The 20505-nt window shown below is 44.6% G+C and overlaps 1 protein-coding gene across 1 annotated transcript; it reads left to right on the top strand.

Annotated features, from left to right (window-relative positions):
- Nucleotides 1-1338: 1338 nt before the first annotated feature.
- On the top strand, nucleotides 1339-2612 carry LOC124101005 (inorganic pyrophosphatase). The gene has a single exon (XM_046456685.2). It carries the CDS (start codon nucleotides 1399-1401, stop codon nucleotides 2266-2268), a length of 870 nt encoding a protein of 289 aa, XP_046312641.1. The 5' UTR covers nucleotides 1339-1398; the 3' UTR covers nucleotides 2269-2612.
- The last annotated feature ends 17893 nt before the right edge of the window (nucleotides 2613-20505 follow it).

Here is a 20505-nt window from a genome sequence, read left to right as displayed (position 1 = left end):
TCAGTTTCCTCATCTATGAATAGGCTAATGCTCTTACCTCCAGGCACTATTAAGAGTATGGAGTGGAGCCATGTATTCACGGTACCTGGCAACAAACCAAACCACAGTGAAGTTGAGACAGGTCACACACAGCCCCCTGTGGCAGCCTTCTTCTGATAGACTCAGTGAACATCTGGGCTTCGAGCCTTTTGCAGGAATTGTTCTCACTACAGCTATTCTCCTTGCACTGTTGGCCACGCTGTGCAGAACCACAGCAGCAGCCTACCTGCTAGGACTTTGTTTCCATAACTGGAAAGTGACTAGTCAAACGGTGAGGATTCCCCATGCGGCACCCCAATTCAACTCTGTGGGGTCCCTCCCTGCCGGAATCCAGCATCACAGCAAACACTCCCTTCTCCCAAACAATATTTCTCTGGCTTGGTTACTCTAAATCCATAATCTTGAGCTGGAGTCCTTTGGACTTACTGATCTGCTCCTTCACCTGCTCTGCCACTGTCCTAAGTGGAGAGCCCTTTGCTACCACCCTTCAGGCCATTTCTCCTTCCTCCTTCATTGGAAGTTACTCCCAGAGAAGCCAAAGAATGAAGCCTTGACTTTGCTTCTTAGGGCCTCCAAGGAGTAGATTCGATGTACCTCCTTCAGAGAATTTCACTACTCACTCATATTTTGTTTTTGCTTGAGATAGTAGCAAAGAGTGTAAGGGTCCGGCGAAGCGTCGGAGAAAGAGACCACCAAGAGACCACTCATGCAATTGGCAGAAGGGGATTTTTTGATCCAGCATGCTGGGGCTCCGTGCCCACTCAAGAAAGGAGAGCAGCCCAGAGCCCAGAGCAGGGGCTGAGCACTGCTTAAGTACACTTCTTGGGGAGGGCGGGACTTTACATACATCACAGTCTCCTTTAACAAATCATCATACACCACGGGAAAATCAAACAACAATTCTGAGACATGATTAGTTCATTCATTGGTGGGAACAGGTCGGGCAGGGGTGATAGGTCAGTTCTAAAGCGGGGTACACATTCAAACTGATTGGTCCAGGCCCTGCGATGCCTACGTGCAAGGCCACACAGGGCCCTTAAGTTATTAAACAACCAGGCGATCAGGGGGAATATCTACTGGGCAGTTCGAGTATTGTCTTAACAGCTACAGGAATTTCAGGTTTTGCATGTAGCATAGGAACTTAACAATACCTGGTCCTTTACATTTTAACTCAGGCCTTGCAGCTTAGAAACTTTACAATGCCCGGTCTTTTACACTTTAACTTCAATTTCTTTTACCCTTACAAGAGAAAGATTTTTCCCCATTCCCATTCTATCAAAAGTGTTTGTATTGCCTTGTCATTCGGCACCGCGTGCAGGCGGTTGACTGTGGTGGTGGCGGTCAATTGTCTCCGGCACCATGAGCGGTTTCAGCAGCGAGGAGCGCGCGGCGCCTTTTACCCTCGAGTACCGAGTCTTCCTCAAAAATGAAAAAGGACAATATATATCTCCATTTCATGATATTCCAATTTATGCAGATAAGGATATCTTTCACATGGTTGTTGAAGTTCCACGCTGGTCTAATGCAAAAATGGAGATTGCTACAAAGGACCCTTTAAACCCAATTAAGCAAGATGTGAAAAAAGGGAAACTCCGTTATGTTGCGAATTTGTTCCCCTACAAGGGGTATATCTGGAACTATGGTGCCATCCCTCAGACTTGGGAAGACCCAGGACACAGTGATAAACATACTGGCTGTTGTGGTGACAATGACCCAATTGATGTTTGTGAAATTGGAAGCAAGGTATGTGCAAGAGGTGAAATAATCAGGGTGAAAGTTCTGGGCATATTGGCTATGATTGATGAAGGAGAAACTGACTGGAAAGTCATTGCCATTAACGTGGATGATCCTGATGCAGCGAATTATAATGATATAAATGATGTCAAACGGCTGAAACCCGGCTACCTAGAAGCTACTGTGGACTGGTTTAGAAGGTACAAGGTTCCTGATGGAAAACCAGAAAATGAATTTGCTTTCAATGCTGAATTTAAAGATAAGGACTTTGCAGTTGATATTATTAAAAGTACTCATGACTATTGGAAAGCATTAGTGACTAAGAAAACGGATGGAAAAGGAATCAGTTGCATGAATACAACAGTGTCTGAGAGCCCCTTCAAGTGTGATCCTGATGCTGCCAAAGCCATTGTGGATGCTTTACCACCACCATGTGAATCTGCCTGCACAATACCAACAGATGTGGATAAGTGGTTCCATCACCAGAAAAACTGATGGGATTTCTCTGGAATATAAGCTGATACTGCTGCATCCTACTCATCTGGAACTATTAGATGCAAAAGTAGTAGCTTTTCAAAGCTTTAAATTTATAGAACTCATCTAATTAAAGCAAATTCTTCTGTGACCAGTCTAATATATTCAGAATGTTACCTATCAGAATGTTACCTATCCAAAAGCATTTTTCGTATTTCAAGTAAGATAACTTTAGTACATGCATAAATGTCAAAGCAGTTGTGGTTGGAAGTCATTTGTGAAGAGATGGGCAAGATGAACACATATTGGATGTGTATGTTTACCATGTGTTAGAAAATAAAATTATTTTGCTGAAAAAAAAAAAAAAAAAAAAAAAAAAAAAAAAAAAAAAAAAGTGTTTGTATTAATCAGGAATATTGCAATGAAACAAAATTTAGTTTAAAAAAGAGTTGTCAGGGGGAGGTTGCTTCATTTTTATAGCAAAGAAGGCCAGAAGACAGTTTTAGGTGTGGCTATATCCAGCACTCAATTATCCCCAGGGTTTTATGTTTCTCTGCAAGTTCTATCTGCTTTTTTCTTGTTGTGGTTTTATCCTCAGCCAAGCTCTACCCAGAATAGATGAAAGACTTTAAGAATCAACACTAAGGTTTACTGCATGCACACTAAATAGTTCATAATATTTAAAAAAAAAAAAAAAACAGAAAATAACAAGTGTTTTTAGGATATGGAGAAACCGGAACACTTAACATTGCTGATGGGAATGTAAAAGTGGTGCATTCACTGTGGGAGACAATCAGTGTTTTCATCATCGTTTCCATTGCTGCAACCTGACAAGAACAATTTTAGAGAAGGAAAAGCTTATTTGGGGCTCATGGATTCAGACAATAGACAGCCAGCTCCATTCTTTGTGGCTTGAGGTGAGGCAGAACCTCATGGCAGAAGAGGGCGGTGAGGAAAGCAGCTCAGACATGATAATCAGGAAGCAGAGAGTGAACTCCACTCAATGAGGACAAAATATAGACCCCAAGGCATGCCTCCAGGGACGCACCCTATGTGTCTCACCCTCCAGACACACCCTGTGTGTGTACAGTTATCACCCAGTTTATCCATATCAGAGAATTAACGCACTGATGAGGTTAAAGCTCTCACAACCCAATTATTTTACCATTAAACTGTCACATCTCGCGACTAAACCAGTCAGGGTCACTCCAAGTGAATTTGGGGAATAAATAAAGACACAGACACAGAAAGTACCTTTTCTTTGGGTTCAGTGACCGCTTCTCAGCTGCAGCTCCCACAAGGGGGGCAAGGCAGGCAAGAAAGATAGAGAGGAGCACGTGCTGAACCCTTTTATTGGGGAGAAGCTGTTCAAATGAGGCAAGGGGTAGGATTACAAAGGAACAGGTGAGTGTAGCTCAACCCCCTTGGGTGACACCTACACCTGGAGCCACAACTTGCTACCTGAGCTGGGACAATGCCCAACTCACTACAAAATGTAGTAATTAGCCAAAGCCCTGGGACATCAGCACTTGAAGACGAGTTCATCCAGGTCAGGTCCCAACACTAAACTGTCTTGCATTGTCTGCACACATGAACTTTCAGGGGACACCTAATATTGAAACCACAACAGTTGGGGAGTTTCTTGAAAAATCAGACATAGAGTTAGCACATAACTCATCCACTCCACTCCTAGTTACATGCCTCAAAGGAGTGAAAACATAAATCAATATGTGTAAATGAATGTAGATAGCAGAATTATTCACCCAAATGTCCATTAACCAATGAATGAATACACAAAATGTGGTCTGTCCACACAATGGAAAATTATTCATCCATGAAAAGAAATAAAACACTAATTTATTGTACAATAAAAGAACCTCAGAAACATAATGCTAAGTGAAAGAAATCACTCAGGGCAGGTCATATATGAAATGTCCAGAATAGGGAAATACATTTACACACAGAGTGGTTTGGGAGTGAGTCCTGCTCCTTTGTTTAGTGAGATTTTATAGGTTTTGGGGGATACTCTATGTGTCACAACATCAAACAGCAAATCATTTCACACAGAGGGAAAGTCAAACAACAGCTCTTAACATTGATTAGCACATTCACTTGTAGGAACAAGTTGGGTAGGGGTGATTGGCTAGTTCAAGAGGAGGATTCCTTTGAACTGATTGGTTTAGGCCATGAGGAGTGTATGGTTTCTCAACATGTTATCAACCACCATAAACTACTGTGGGGGTCATCTGGCATCCTAGGTATTTTCCCTGTCTCATGCTGACTGGAGGTTGCTAGGGGGTTGCTATGGGTCCTCACCTAGCCTAACTGAGTCAGAGACACCTGGCGCCACAGATCTCTCCTGTTACTTGCAGATAAACAACTCAGCAGGGTGACTATCTGCCTAGGAGTGCTCTGTGGGTTTTTCCAAGGACAAGGATCACGCCCCCATCCTTTGGACAGGTTTTGCTCTGAGGTAGAGACTGGTTTCTCAAAAATGGAGTCACATCAGTTTCTCAGCATGGTCAACCACAAGACTGGGCTGGCAGGTTGGATTCAGCCTGGCATCCCAGTGTCATCTCCCGCCATGGGGTAGAAGCCTGTGACACAGGGTCTATAGGAGATCTGGGGAGCAATTGGACACAAGAGGTACAAACAGCCTGAGTATCTGTCAGGAAAGGCCTGGGGCTTGCTGCCGGCTGCCAGGAACTGTCTTCACATGCTCTGCACAGGATGTAATTGAAGAGTTGCTCAATAGGAGGAGCATCAGCTCCATATCCTGAATGAGGAACTAGGGCCAGAAACCACCAGCAGGCACCAGCTCAGCTTCAGGGTGAGTGGGCATAGAGGGGACTCCACAGACAGAGAAGGACCTAGAGCCCAGAAATACTTCACTGCAATACCTTGACCTGTCCACACGTTGATGGGAACATTAGAAAATAATATTGACATATTTCACTTCACTTCCTGTGATAATTTTGCATTCTGACATTCAGCTTATTAAAACTGGATCCAAGTGTCCATGGAGCATTTACCTGACTGTCCTTCTGTAAATGCTCCATGGCACTTGTAAAGTGAGCTTACTGTGCTGACACCCCACATGATTTCTTTGCCAAATATCAATCTGCCTGCAGCCCTGCTGAGCCTGAGGGGACAGGAAATGTCGCATTCTTTAACAAACTGAGGCAGGGGGCAGAAGGTCCAGCAGTCAGTGTAGGAGTGTATGGTTTCTCAACATGTTATGATGGGGGCTGAGAAGTTGAGGGTTGGTTATCAAAGAAACCAGTATAGCACCTCCTGCCCAAGGAGTTGCTAAGGATTACCTCCTGGGCTGCTCCTTCCTGCCCTTAGGCACATACAAGGAGAATAAAGAGAAGGGTGTGCATTCTAGGGTCTATAAAAGAGCAAGAAACACCTACTCCCAGGGACACCCAGCCCTGGGACCCCTTATCTTTGGAGAAACCTGTTATCTCTGTATCTATCTTTTTCTTAAATGAAACTTGCTTTCTATGCTTGCTTCAATGTTTCTCGGGTGTTTAATTCTCAGCACCAGGGGAACGAGAATCTCTTCCTGATCTCCAAGACTAGTATCATTTCCATGACCACCAGGTCTCACATCATCAGAATTATTAGGGCTGTGTTTTGTGAAAACATCAGGAGTCTCTTGTCACCCTGTGCATTTCTCTGCTACTGCCATCTCAATGAACAAACCCAGAGATCCAAAGGCAGGAGCTGGGTCTGTGCCACAGTCCAGATAAAGACGGTCACCACAGCATTCAGTCTTTCAGGTCTGGAGGACCTGGACTTCATTTCCCTGCTACAGTCCTTTTAGCAGCACCACAGGAAAAAATGGCCTGGATGTCCTCATTCAGGGACCCTCCCCCCCAGGATAAAACCTGTTTATCACCAGAGTGTGATGTTCTGTCAGGACTCATGGGATAGTGCTCCTAATGCAGGAGTCACCACCTCTTTTCAGCTAACAGAAAGGCCTGAAATGCTACTATATCTAAACTATTCCCTCTGCAATTCCACTTTGAACTCTGAGAACCACTGTTGGGATGGGGGTCTCTTGTCCTCCTCTGGTGCAAGCCACATAGGGCTATGGAGTTTGGTTTGAGCTCCTGGCCCCCAACCCTGTTAGTGGGTCACATTTTACCCAATGACTCTGTCTCCCCACTGTCTGGCCCCAGGAGGGAGAGTTGTCCATAGAGGTGGATGATCCCCCCTACTCTGTGTGATACAGGCAGGCATAATGAAGAACCTGGAGGAGGCCCTGATGCCACCCTGCCTAGCACCCTTCATTCACCAGAATCTACTGGATCTTCAGGTCCACACAACAGATTTTCATGTTCACCTGGAGGTTAGCCCCACCTTCCAGGCACAGTGTGACACGGTTCTGGGAATGTCCCTGCACCTCTCTAATCCTCAGTCTGCTCTCTGAACATGGGGTGCCTAGATGGTCAATTCTCAGGGTTGTTGAGGATTCAGTGTGATTTCCATGGAAAGTGCTTACCAGGACTGATCCCATGGGAAGATCTGCTGGAGGGGCTGTGCCTATTCCTATTATTGTCCTCTGCCATCAGGGAAGCTTTTCCCTTACCCCTCACTGACCCCCTTATTCGGTTAAGCTGCTTTCTTCATTGTAAAGAACATTCGAGGTTCACTCTATGGGCTTCTCAGTGTACCCCAAACTGGATTCCCTGGGGTCTGGCAGAGGGATTCAGGACCACTCAAGACATCTCAGAAGTAGGTGATGGCATTCCAACCTTTAACGAATACACATGAAGCCACACTATGGGCAGACACAGGGAGCAACTCCTGCCCTCTTGGACTAGACCAGGTCACACTAGATACCAGGGCACATGATTTCAACATTATAGGAGCCATAACATCTTCTGGCCTCCTCTAGATATGCATGAATATCAGTGGGACAAGCTGACCCAGATGAGGTAAAGAGAACTAGGCGGCATGTCAGTATGTCAGCTAATGGCCTGGGGAAGGCTGGGCAGGACAGACCCCCATTGTTCCCTCATTTATCAGATATTTATGGGGCACCAGCCCTGAGTCAGTGAGTGCAATGCACGCAGCAGACACCACCTCACTCTCATCATTGGATTGAGGGTGGGGCTGTCGGGGAGGGAGAAGAGGGATAGTAGTGTCAAGGTTCTCTGAAAAAGGGTCAGGTGGTCACAGTGTTGATCAAGGACTCTCCCAGTGGGGTTTCTGTCAGTCCATCCTTGGTTACAAGAGCTGTCTGTCACACTGGGGTGGACACAGGGTGGGGCTGGCCTCTAGAAGGCTCGGGCCAGAGGACCAGAGGTGCAGCCATGCAGGGTTGCCTGGGAGGGCAGTGTGGAGGAAAGGCCGGGCCTCTCATGCTGCTGCCACCCACGTTCCCCTAGGCTCATGTCCACACAACAGGACATCAACCAGCTCAACATGCCAGGCCCACCTGTGGGACTCAAAACCACCTTCTCCTGGAACTCCTGGAGCACCCAGAGTCCACTGAGGCAGATTCTGAAGATGATAGGACTGGGGTGGGGGCCTGTGAGCATGTGGGGAGGAGTTGGGGCTGGACACACAGAACAGAGCTTCTAGAAGCTGCAGTGGGGGAGGAACAATGAGAAACGGGGCAATCAGTGGTTGATACAGTCTGGGAACACTTCCTCATGCTGAGTTTTTGTGTGGAGTTCTCTCTGAAAGTCAGTGGACAGTATCTTGTGCCTGGAACGAACATGGACATTTGTGATCTTGTCTCCTCTTGCAGTTGCAGGGCCACCTCCAGCAGTTGTGGAAGTTCCAACAGTGGCTCCATCACCACCTTAAACACCAGAGGGAGAGTCTCTGCCAGAAACCCCTCCACCACCAGCTCCAGGTCTGAGCTCCCAGAGGATCCACAGCCAGGGCCAGCTCCTGAGCTCCACCTTGACCTGCTATGCCCAGAGCAGCCTTCACCTCCCTTACCCATTTCACTTATTTTCCTACTCATTTTAGTTGTTTATTTTTTATTTGCTTATGATTAATTTTAAATAAAATTGAGTGGTTTACTCATTTTGAAATGTTCAGTTCAGTGCAATTGAGTGCATGTTCAACGTTGTGCAGCCATCCCCACTGTCTAGTCCCAGAACAGTCTCCTCATCTATCCCTCCCCATTCTCCTGATAGACCCCAGCAACCACTCATCATTCTATCCATGTGGTTTGCAGATCTGAGATCAACAGATATTTGCTGGGCAGCTGCTCTCTGCCACATTATAGGGAAGGAGGCAGATGCAGGGTACTGTGCCATGTCACTTCTCACCCCTCCACCACATCAGAGACTCCTGGCCTCTACCTGATGCTCCTGCCAGCCTTACTCACTTGCAGGTTGGCCTTTAAGTGCCCTTGCCTCCCATTTCAATCAAGGTAAGACACATTGTCTCCATCATGGCCCGTGAGTTCCTGAGGATGTGTTCTGACCTTCCCCTCCTCCACCTGGATCAGCCTGCAGCATATGTCCACTCAGGTGGCTCGGCTCACATGACACCACCGGGATCACTGTTTCATTTTTCTCTAGAGCATCTTTATCCCTTTGAGGTGCTATTTATCTACAGTGATGTGTCACATGACAAGAGTACATAGGAGGGGCTGGGGTTGTGGCTCAGTGGCAGAGCACTTGCCTAGCACGTGTGAGGCCCTGGGTTCCATTCAGTACCACATAAAAGTAAAGGTATTGTGTCCAACTACAACTAAAAGATAAATATTAAATTTTAAAGAAAGAGTACATAGGGTGGTGGTTCCACAATTTTATAACGGGATTGATAAATTCCTACCACCTGGTGAAAATGTGGCAGTTGTAATAATCTGGTGCAACACCCTGCTCAACTGTCTGCTGGTGTAAACAAACCCATTGCACTGCAGTTTTTAAAGCTGCAAGACATACAACTATATGCAGTGCCTAATATTTGGTGATGGTAATGAATGGCTATGTTACTGCTGCATGTATTTTACTATACTATACTTTTCTTAGCATTCTTTTTTTAACCTTTATTGTACTCATTTATTTTTATGTGATGCTGAGGATCGAACTCAGTGCCTCCCATGTGCAAGGCAAGCGCTCTACCAATGAGCCACAACCCCAGCCCCATGATACGATAATCATTATTTTGGAGTATATTTCTTCCACTTATTAATAAATAAAAACTTTCCTGTAAAGAGTGTTCTGTTTGATGATGGCAGCTGCTTCATATGTCATGTGTTTACCATGTCTTTTGATTACATCATTTCTTTTTTCCTGTGGACTTAATCTTTGTTGCTTTGCTCATTGTGGCTCTGGGAGCAGAAGGCCATATCATGTACAGACCACACGGTGCAGGCATGTAGTGGAAAAAGATCATCAAGTTTGTGTAAGTGTATTCTATGATAATCTCATGATGATGAAATTGCCTAAGGTCACATCTCAGAACTCATCTTGTTATTAAATGATATAACTCTACTTATTTTATTTGCTCCCTGGCTTCCAAACAGGCTTCCCCTGGCCAGTCCCCACCAGCTGGAATATGATTTGTTCACTGATGGAATTCCCAGCACCTGGATTCAGGTCTGGCACATAGCAGGTACTCAATAAACATTTATTTTGAATGGTGCAATAAACAAAAAACTGAAAATGAAAGTTGTCGTAATGGGGGTATGTGTGGGATGTTAGAGGAGCTCAGAAGAGGGTCCTATGAGAAGCACATCTGAGGTGAGTGGGAGGTATAAAGGCAAGGGACAGCAAGGGACCTTGAAATAGAAAGCAAAAAGCACAGAGGCAGGAAATAGAAAAGGGGGTCAGCCATCATTTGCCACTTGGGATCAATTTCTCTTCATTCTGTTTAGAGAGCGGAAGGGAGGAGAGACCCATAGACTTGGAGAAGGTAGGACTACTTGGTAGGCAGACACAGGAAGGCAGCCCAGGCCTCATTCCTGATCTGAGGCAGCCAGGCCAGCTTGCGGGAGCTGCAAGAGTCTGACAAAGGACTCAGGTCACTGGCAGGAGAATCAGTAGTCAAAAGGGGGATTCAGGTTCCAAGGCTGAACAGACAGTCCCAACTTATGACAATCCCACTTAGGGTCGTATGAGAGTGATACACATATTCAGAATAAACTGTGCTTCAAATTTCCAATTTAGATCTTGTCCTGGACTGGTGAAATGTGGTGAGGTAGTTGCTCTCTCCATGTTGGGCTGTGCCAGTGAGCAGCATCCCAGGCAGCCTGTGATCCTTCACTCCGCAGTGTGCTGTGTTGCTGAGCTGGGATGTTTGAGGGATTAGGGGTGTTCAATGAATTTTTGACTCAGAATGTTTTCCTTTCATTGTTTTTTTTTTTTTCTTTTGAGCTAGGGATGGGACCCAGGGCCTCGCAAATGCTAGGCAAGAGCCCTGCAGCTGAGCCACACACTGACTTGTGACATTTCCAGTATATGCTGGATGTAACCTGCCATAAACTGAGAAGCATCCATAAGAGGTGAGCCTTGGAGAGAGTTAGAAAAGCCCCTTGGAATTAGAATAGATAAGTACAGCTTGTGTTGAGATCCTGAGATTCCCTCCAGAAATTGGAAGCTGTCAGGAGGATAAAACATGCCACAGCCACGCAATGGGTTAATATTCAGCCATTTGGGCTGGGGAGGTGGCTCAAGCGGTAACGCGCTCGCCTGGCATGCGCGGGGCGCTGGGTTCGATCCTCAGCACCACATCAAAATAAAGTAAAGATGTTGTGTCCACCGAAAACTAAAAAATAAATATTAAAAAAAAATATTCAGCCATTAAAGGAAGGACAGACTGACACACACTCCAACATGAATGAAATGGGAAAACAAGATGCTGAGTGAAAGAAACCAGACACACATTCACATATTGAATGATCCCACTTGTAAGCAATGTCCAAATTCATAGGGATGGAAAATAGATTAGTGGTTTCCAAACCCTGGAGAGGCATGAGAGGCAAGGAATGGGGAGTGAGCGCTAATGGGTTTGGGGCTTCTTTAAGGGGAGATAAAAATATTGAAAAAGAAGATCATGATGGGGGTTGAACAAAAATTTTTAAAAATTGAATTATTCACTTCAAACGGGTGAATTCTATGGCATGTGAATTATATGCTCCTGAAGCTTTTTAAATTTCTAACAAGTGTTATTATATTATTTTCCTTTCAGAATTCTGGGGATGGAACCCAGGGCTTTGCATATGTTAGGCAAGTGCTCAACCACTGAGCAACACCCCCAGCCCAGTTATTTTAATATGCCATACTATTTTGTAATTGATGTAGATGCTCTTCCCGCAAGCATCACCCCCAACACCTTCTATGCAAGCAGCAATAGTGACTTCCTTCCAGAGAAGACAGTATGGATGGGGGAAGGGAGAGTAAGGAGAAACTGGACACACATGACCTCATGCAGGGATCAGGGTCAACATTAAGGTGATGTGTCACGGGGCTCCTATATGTCCTCCATGTGACGGGAGAAGCGCATATCCCCTCTGTGGTCTTCCTTCTCAAGACCCCTTACCCCAGACCAATAATGACAAAAATATCAGACAAATTCAACTGAGAGCCACTCTATGAAATACCTGATCACTGCTCCTCAAAACGGTGAAGCCATTCAAAGCAAGGAAGGTCAGAGCCAAGAGGAGCCTAAGGGGACATGGCAGCTGACTGCAATGGGGACTCTTGGATGGGTTTCTGGGACATATGGGCACTCTACTGTCTTTCCAACTTTTATGTAAACCAGATTCTAAAATAGTTTATATGAAGTGTGCTGGACATCAAACCCAAGACTCATGCATGCACATTGACCTACTACTGAGTGACACCCAAGACTCCAAAACAGTTTATTTACAAAGCTCATTTTGCGGCAGGAGCTGGAGTGAAATGAATTAAGCTTCACTGTTCTCTGTTGAACCCACGACAAAAGAAAAGACCATTGACTCCAATTTTAAACCAAATTAAAGCAATTTTATATTGTATACACAGGAGACCTGATCAGCAACTGCCTCACCCAAATGCAGGACCAGAGGACAGCATCTGGTCTAAGAGCAGGGAGGTTTTTATAACCCCAAAAAGTTACAAAGGTGGATATCTTGGTAGTTTACAGCTGACAGGGTTCTGGCAAGCGTGAATATAAGGGCAGGTAGTAGGTTAATATTCTACATGGCTTAATATCTCGAGGCAGGGAGTAAACTCAGATTCCAACATCAAAATTAATGAGGAGCAGCTGGAATTTCAGGAGGATTGTTATTTGGTCAGGGAGAGTCAGGCATGGGTAAGTTCAAAGCACCGGCAGGAGCTCCAAGCAAGTTTAAAACATCAAAGTGTGATCAGGCCAAATAGAAATCTTAGTATTTTACAGTAAAACAGAAATGAACTTTTCATGACCTTGGGACGAGATGGCTCCCAATCTTAAGATGGAATTAGGCTGGGTTCATCACATCTTCTCTGGGCCTGACTTCCCCATCAGTTAAAACCCTTCCACAGTGAATATGGAAACCTAATGAGGTAATAAAAACCAAAGAGATTTGCAAAATAAAATTTCTTTCAGAATAGCTGATTGAAAAGGCAATCCTCAGCTGGAAAATTGACTCGTGGATAAATTTCTCGTGGTTGAGTCTGTGGATGCAGAAGCTGAGCCCACAGAGAGCTGACTACTGATTATAGAATCTCCTCGAGAGAGCCCCAAAATAGGCAGAACTGGCCCCAGATGCACCTTCTGGGGAAATGCAGGACATTCCTAATTTCATAGGTTCAGGCATGGCCTAACAATGTGGACTCTATGAGAAATATATCACTAGGTGATTTCATCCTCTTAGACCACCATAGAGTGTACTTACACAGGGTTAGATGGCTCTGATGTCACCAGGCAATATATTCTTAGGGGATCACTGTCTTATGCACAGCCCATCACCGACAGAAATATTGGTATGTGATGCACACCTGTACTTCCACAGGTCTTTGCCTCTGGATGTAGGTAGGTTGGATTTCTCTTTCTTCCTACCCAGCCTTCCCTCTCACTATGCACCCCACCACCATTCTGCACTTCTCATTACCTAGTTGACCACTCTAATTCCCCCATTGAAAGGTCTCCTCCACATCTGGATCCTCTGTAGCACCCTCCAGCTGGTTAGGGCTCCCTCACATACACTCTTCAGATGACACACCAGTGGTGGGATCTGGTGACCTAGGAGGCTGACTGACAGGCTTCCCTGTACTGAGGATAGTGAGGGTAAGAGGGAGTGGGGACGGGGATGCTGAACTTGGCTTCTCCCTACTGCACATCACTTCTGTTGTAGGTGGATCCCTCCTGGACACCATCTAGTCCCTGCAACCAGCAGGTGGGGTCCTGGCCACCAACTCTTTAATGCCCAATAGTGAGCAGCAAGGGGACACTGATTTTTAACAATCAGTCAATGCCCATTATCCCTCCTCAGTATCCAAGGGGGGTTGGCTGCAGAACCCCCTTGAATATCAAAATCACAAGATGCTCTAATCCCTTAAATAAATTGAATTTATTTAATTTATTAAGAATGTGCATGTCATATTCACAATATTCCTTCCAAATACTTTAAATCATCTTTAAGTTACTTATGTAAATGTTTTGAAACTGTTATCAAAGTGTATGTTGATTATGGAATAACGACAAAAAATGTCTAAATGCGTTCAGTACTGACACAAATATGTTTTCAAATATTTTTCGTTTGGGGTTGGGTTGAATCTGTGGATGCAGAAGCTGAGCCCACAGAGAGCTGACTACTGATTACAGAATCTCCTCGAGAGAGCCACAAAATGGGCAGAACTGGCCCCAGATGCACTTTCTGAGGAAATGCAGGACAGAATTCCCGGATCCTCTTCCTCTCTCTTTACTGCCAATCACAGTGCCTTGTGTCCAAGAAGCTGAGGGTTTGTAACCCCAGAAGTGGAGAGGGAGCAAGAAGAAGTCTTCCCCCAAAGATGCTGTAGAGGTCCCCAATTCTTACCTCAGGCTTTCCTGCTGTCAGGAAGCCATGAAAAACAGGCCCTGCTTTCCAGGAAACCACTTTGTTAAGACAATGGCATCCCACTGGGGCAGAAAGCAGGGCTGGAGGATGGAGGGGCAGTGCCAGAGCTGTTCCCACCAGCTTTGGTTGGCACTACTGGTCTGTCCGTACCCTGGATCACAACAATGAAATGAATGTACCGTCATCCTCAAGAAGTGCACTCAAAAAATGGAAAGAAACTGGTATTACTGTGCAAGAACCACACAAATGAAATTAACAAACAGAAGATATATGTCTTAGCTCAGGCTTTGGCTCAGACTCACTTGGTTTGCTCCCTCCTCAACATCAGCATCTCATGAATATTCCACTGTTTTTCTCACTGTGTAACATACAAAATTAAATAAAAATGTACACAACACATTAGGAATTGTCGTTATTTTAAAAGAGGGGTCTGGCAGTGATGCCTTCTTCTCATGGTGGTCTGTGGATGCCACTGAGGATAGTGCCAATGTTTGGGTAAGTGCTCCCAAAGGCCCAAGTGTTTTAATCATCTCAGTCTTGTCACCAGAATGAGGTGCGTGCAGGACATGGTGGTACCACTAAGAGGGAGTAGTGACTGGAAAAAATTCAAATGACTAGGCACATTCTATTGAAGGGAGATTTTATGACTCAAGCCTCTTTCCTTTTTTGCTTCCTAGACTGACAATACAAGAGGCTTCCTCTGCCACTTACTCCCGCCACGATATATGGAAAACAGACAGGGTCCACAGATGATGGATTGAAACCTCTGAAGTCATGAACCAAATTAAACCTTCTCTCATTGTGAATTGATTTATCTCAGATGTTTGTTACAGCAGATGACAGGAAAAAAAAGAAAAAAAATTGGATCTTATCACACTTAATTTTCTGCATATTTGGATCTCACTCCAGGTTTGTGGAATCCCTCCAATGCAGCTGGACAGCTTGAATCCATTCCTTTGCCTGGCTGATAGCAACATTAATAACGTGAAGCATGAATGTCACCTACATGTTCCCTATTTATCAATTACTTCCAGCCAGTTCCTTTTGGTATTTAAACCATGTGAGTTCATTTATTTTTGTCTTGCTACATTTTATTTTTTTTAAGTTGTCAATGTGGTGCTGAGAATCGAACCCAGTGCCTCACACATGCTAGGCAAGAACTCTACCACTGAGCCACAACCCCAGCCCTGTCTTGCTATATTAATATGGAAGCCACTTAAGTCTAATTTCTCCATTGACTGAGTTTTGCTTACGTTCCAGGAATTTGAGAATGAAGGGCTCTTATTTTCATTCCTTTCTCAACAGTTTCTAAATCTGCATGAGGAAGATCCCTATCTCCCTCTCTTGCTTGCTCTCTCTCTAACACACACACACACACACACACACACACACACACACACACCACTCTCCTATGCTCCTACGATGCTGGAAGTTGTGGAATTTCTAGTGTGGGGACAAATCTAATCCCAACTGAGGACTCAGCTTCTCCTTGAATCGCTGTGTAAACTCAAGCCAGACACTTCCCTCCTCTGGGAAATAACATTCCTGTCTGATCAGGAGGCAGGGCTGAGGATGCCATGCCCGTTTCTGAGGATCTGGTGCCTTCACCTGGCTCTCATCCAAGCCCATTCTAATAGAGCACCTCACATTCACTTAGGTGACCCACCCCTCCCTCCACATTCATGGGGCTAAGAGAGGCTGATTACACTTTCTGGCTTTGGGGAGATGAGACAAATAAGGTTACACACATCAGGAATGATGGAAGCTATGGGCATGTGCACTGTGGCACTGTTTCCATGCACATTCTACCTGTCACACACACATGCTATGAACACAAGGACAGGCTGCACCAAGCAGGGTGTACCTGCATCATCCTAGGAAGACAGTCACAGGGGACCCTGAAGAACCACCCTGCCCAACCCCACTCAGCCTGGGGAAATATGAAGCATCTACAAAAAGGATCCATGTATCAGTTCCATTCTAACACTTAGTTGTGAAGTGGCACCCCCTTTCTCCACAGAAAAGCCCTCTTCACCATGGCTGATTTTAGGACTGTCAGCAAAAGAGTCCAATGTAGATAAACTTCCTATTTTCATGTTGCCCTGTTTTACTTGGCCACTGGCCAGGAAGTTATCAGCACTTCAGGTACAGGACACACCCTTACTAATTTTTCACAAATATATCCAGTATAGTAGTTTGTAGAAATGTGTAAACAAGGTCTCTGACCTTGAGCTGGGCTTCACAGAGATGTCTACATTTTTATGATAAGAGAAGTGACCAATTGGGCTCCATGGTAACAGCTGGCAGGGGGAAGAAAGAAAGGGGAGAAGAAGCTCTCCCCTTCTCAGGTGTTGTCCTTGAAGGGTTAACTTGCCCAGAACGGTGAAAGAAAAAGCTGCTTTTATATGAACTTCTGCAGAGTGTGAACTTCTGAGCCCCTCCCCTTACATGCTGGGTATAAAACTCTGAAACTCCCTGAACTCGGGGTTCAGGGGATTGATTGATTACAGCAAAAGCTGTGCCCTCTGAACCTGGCTGCAGCCAAATAAAACTGTTTCCAGCTATCTTCAGGGCCTTGCCTCGTCTGTCCCTACAACAGTTGGGAGCGTGCCTTTGGAGTATATATTTGGTGAGCTGACCTCAGTCTCTCTCTCTGCTTCCTGGTATGATGTCTTGAGCCACTTCCCTCTACCACACTCATCTGCCATGATGTTCTGCCTCACCTCTACCCCTGAGAATGGAGCCAGCTCTCTATGGATTGAGACCTCTGAAACCATGAGCCTTCAAATAAACTTATCTACCTTCAAAATTGTTCTTCTTGGGTTTTTTAGCCTCAGAAGAAAAAAAAAATTTAAAGCTAACTAAAACACCACTGAGATACAAAAGAAGCATTCTGAACAATACAGCCTGAGCACCTGGCCCCCACCCTTGCCCACAAAAAGTAACATATTAAGAGGATGATGCACAAGCACTAGAAACACTGCAGGAAATTGCACAGCTTCTCCCTGAGTCCACCTCTATTCCAGGCCTTATTACTGTGTCTCTAAGAATATTGACATCCTAAACCAAAAGATTGCTGTCTCTCCCTCTTGAGATGGTCACAATCTCCCTTGAATGTTTATTCCTGGCTCTGTCCTAAAGGCTCTTGATATCTTGAAGACAGCCCACTTCTCCCTCAATTGTTTCTCTGATTTCCCAAAGAAATCTCAGTGTCTCTGCCACATGCTGAAATACTTCTCCATCACATACATCAAGGATCCCACTCATCCTAAGTCAAGGTCCCCTCTCCCCGAACTCGAGGGACCTTCTCCAGGGGCATGGCATCCATTCCCTGAGAATGGTTGGGCTTGCTTCCTTCCTCTCACACATGTCCATATGCTACAGGCTCTTGGTTACTATTTTGTTCTTCAAACATCTTTGTGGAGGTATAAATGTCAAATGAACCTTGTGTATGTCGAAGGCAGTCCACCTGATGTTTTGATGCATGCATACTACAGAAATGATCACAAACAAGCTAAATTGCGTACCTAACACCTCTTATAGTCACCATTTTCTTCCTTGGTGTGGTTAGAGTATTCAAGACCTACCCTCTTGCCAAATTTCAAATATCTGATACTCTCAACTATAGCTACCATTAGATCTCCAGAAATTATTTATCTTGCATAACTAAACTTTTATACCCTATGACCAACATCAATCACTTCATTTATCTCTCCTCAAGATCCTACCACCCACCATTGACTCCCTACTTCTATGAGTTCGACTACTTAAGATTCCACATACAAATGAGATCGTGCAAAATCTATATTTCTGTGTGTGCACGTGTGTGTATTCACTCATGGTTTGAAATAGAAGTCTGATTATCAGTGGATTAAAGCTATAAAAGAAAGTCCACTTGAGGCTTAAAGAACAGGACCAGGGGCTACTAAAGGTCCAGGGTTATTTTACATTTAATCTGTATTTAAATTTTTAAAAAAATATATTTTTTAGTTGTCAATGGATCTTTAATTTATTTATATGCGGTGCAGAAAATGAAACTCCGAACATCCCACATGCTGGGCCAGCGCTCTACCACTGAGCTCCAGCCCCAGCCCTAATCAGTATTTAAATGTTGAGTTATTTCCCATGATTTATCTCACCAAGTCTTTAGTGGTGAAATCTAGAGAGAGTTGAACTTTGACCTGGCCCTGGTTGGTAGATCCGTTAGGAAAACACCAGAACCCGCAGCCAGAGAGCTGTGGTGTCTTCCTGAGTGTCAGAGGACAGGTGTCTCTTGTCCTTTCTATTCTTTCTTGTCCAGGGGACCCTCTGCCTCTGGAAAGAGACCTGAGTGTGTGAAGGGGCTGAGATGATGAGGAAGGGGAACAGGGTTTGTGATTCTTGCACACAGAATATTCAGGTCAGAATAAGCCTCCATGGGCTCTCTCTGCCTTCACAAATTGAGGACCTGTCAAAGCTTCCATGATGAACCTCAGCTCAGGAAGCTCATTCCTCCAGAGGCAAGCAGGTCCTTCTCAATCACAATTCAGTATTTCAGGAACCTTATCTTTTTTGAAACACCTTATCTTTATTGGTGCTCTGTGACACATCTATGTCTCATGCATTTTTAAAAGCAAATACTCTAGGAGCTTGAAGGCTGGTCAAGGCTAATCAAGGTTGAAGTACTTCTCCATCACATACATCAAGGATCGCACTCATCCTAAGTCAAGGTCCCCTCTCCCGGCACTCCCTACCCAAGCTGGCATCCTTGGTGCATTATCAAAAAGTCAGAAATACATGATTGAGGACTGAAGGTGTCTCATTGTTGCAGCTCTGAAATGATGGGAGGATAGCATTGGACTCCACTATTTTAAACGTTAAAAGTCCTTGCTTCCTGACTGATCACCTTTACTTGGGAACATTGCTGGTTACTAACAGTTATTATGGATGTTCTTTTATGCCTTTCCTGTTTGGAAGTATGCATGAGCCCTATTACTGAAAACTGAAAAGTCATCCCTCCGATTTGATATGGTGACATTCATGCAGTTTGGAATCGGACAAGGTAAATCATTATATATTTTGTAATCCATTCTTTGTTTCATCTGTTGAAGCAATGTGCTGTTGCAGAATCCCTCCAGCTTCAGTAAATGGCGACTTGGCAACCTCTAGCGGCCGTAGGGTGGCAACACAATGGCTATGCGCCTCTGCAAATGATCCTGTGCCTCCTACTGGCTGCCTGAAGACTCACTGCCATTGAATTTGACCCTGAAGGGATAGAGATGGAGATGCTCTGCATCCTGACTGTATCAGTGTCATCCTTGGTAATATTGAACTATAATTTTTCAAGATATTACCTCTGGGCAAAAATGAGTAAAAGGTACACAGGATCTGTTATTTTTACAGATGCTTATAAATGAAAATGTTTATTTAAAAACAGAAACAACCCAGGGACTGGGGGTGTGACTGTGGGAGAGCCCTTGCTTAGCACACATAAGGCTGTGGGTTCATCCCAGTACCCATTGGCCCAACAGTAGACTATTTGTTTTTAATGGTATCTCCTAAAGTCAGGTGTCTGCAGTTTTGTGCACATGTGTGATATTTTTTGAAAAATAATTAGGGTGTTCTGATTATAGGTGATTTTAAGCTTTTATTTCACATTTTAAAAGATCAGTGCAAGCTTCATTAGTTTTATGTAATTGCAAACAGCCTTTATTTATTGTGATTCTGCAAAAACAAATAAAAGGCTGAAAACTTAACAGCAGAAAGTAGGAATCCCAACTGGAGGAACTAGAAATCTCACACATTATGAAATGAAAACTTAACAGGTGAGAATGTAAAGGGATTTGACCACTGGAAAACAGATTGAAAATGTCTTTACAAGTTGGATATACAGGGAAAGATAACAGGGTGGGGATGTAGCTCAGTGGTGGAGCAATTTCCTCACACACACCTCTGCACTCAGAGAGGTGAGGATTGTAGAAATCAGCACAGAGCATCACAGGACAGCAGAAAGGGACCTAATTTGGACTGAGAGAGGGAAAAATACAAGGAAAATTTCATGAGGAAGGGAGACAAAGTGAGTCTGGAAGGAGGACTGGAAATATGTCCACCCTACAAGGAGAAGATCACGTCACACAGAGGGGAGATGTTTAATTTTAGTGTCTGTGTGGCTGGATGAAGGAATACCTAGAGAAGTGGGAAAGCATATCTGTGGGTGTGTGTCTCCACGCTTTCAGAGGAGATGGCCTGTGAGTCAAAGTGGAAGAGGTGGGGAAGTCCAC

The sequence above is a fragment of the Marmota monax genome, unplaced genomic scaffold (assembly GCF_021218885.2).
Source record: "Marmota monax isolate L192 unplaced genomic scaffold, Marmota_monax_Labrador192_F-V1.1 WCK01_AAM20220418_F8-fsc00501, whole genome shotgun sequence".
NCBI lineage: Eukaryota > Metazoa > Chordata > Mammalia > Rodentia > Sciuridae > Marmota > Marmota monax.
The sequence above is the reverse complement of the archived record's forward strand: the minus strand, read 5'-3'. Positions and strand labels throughout refer to the sequence as shown.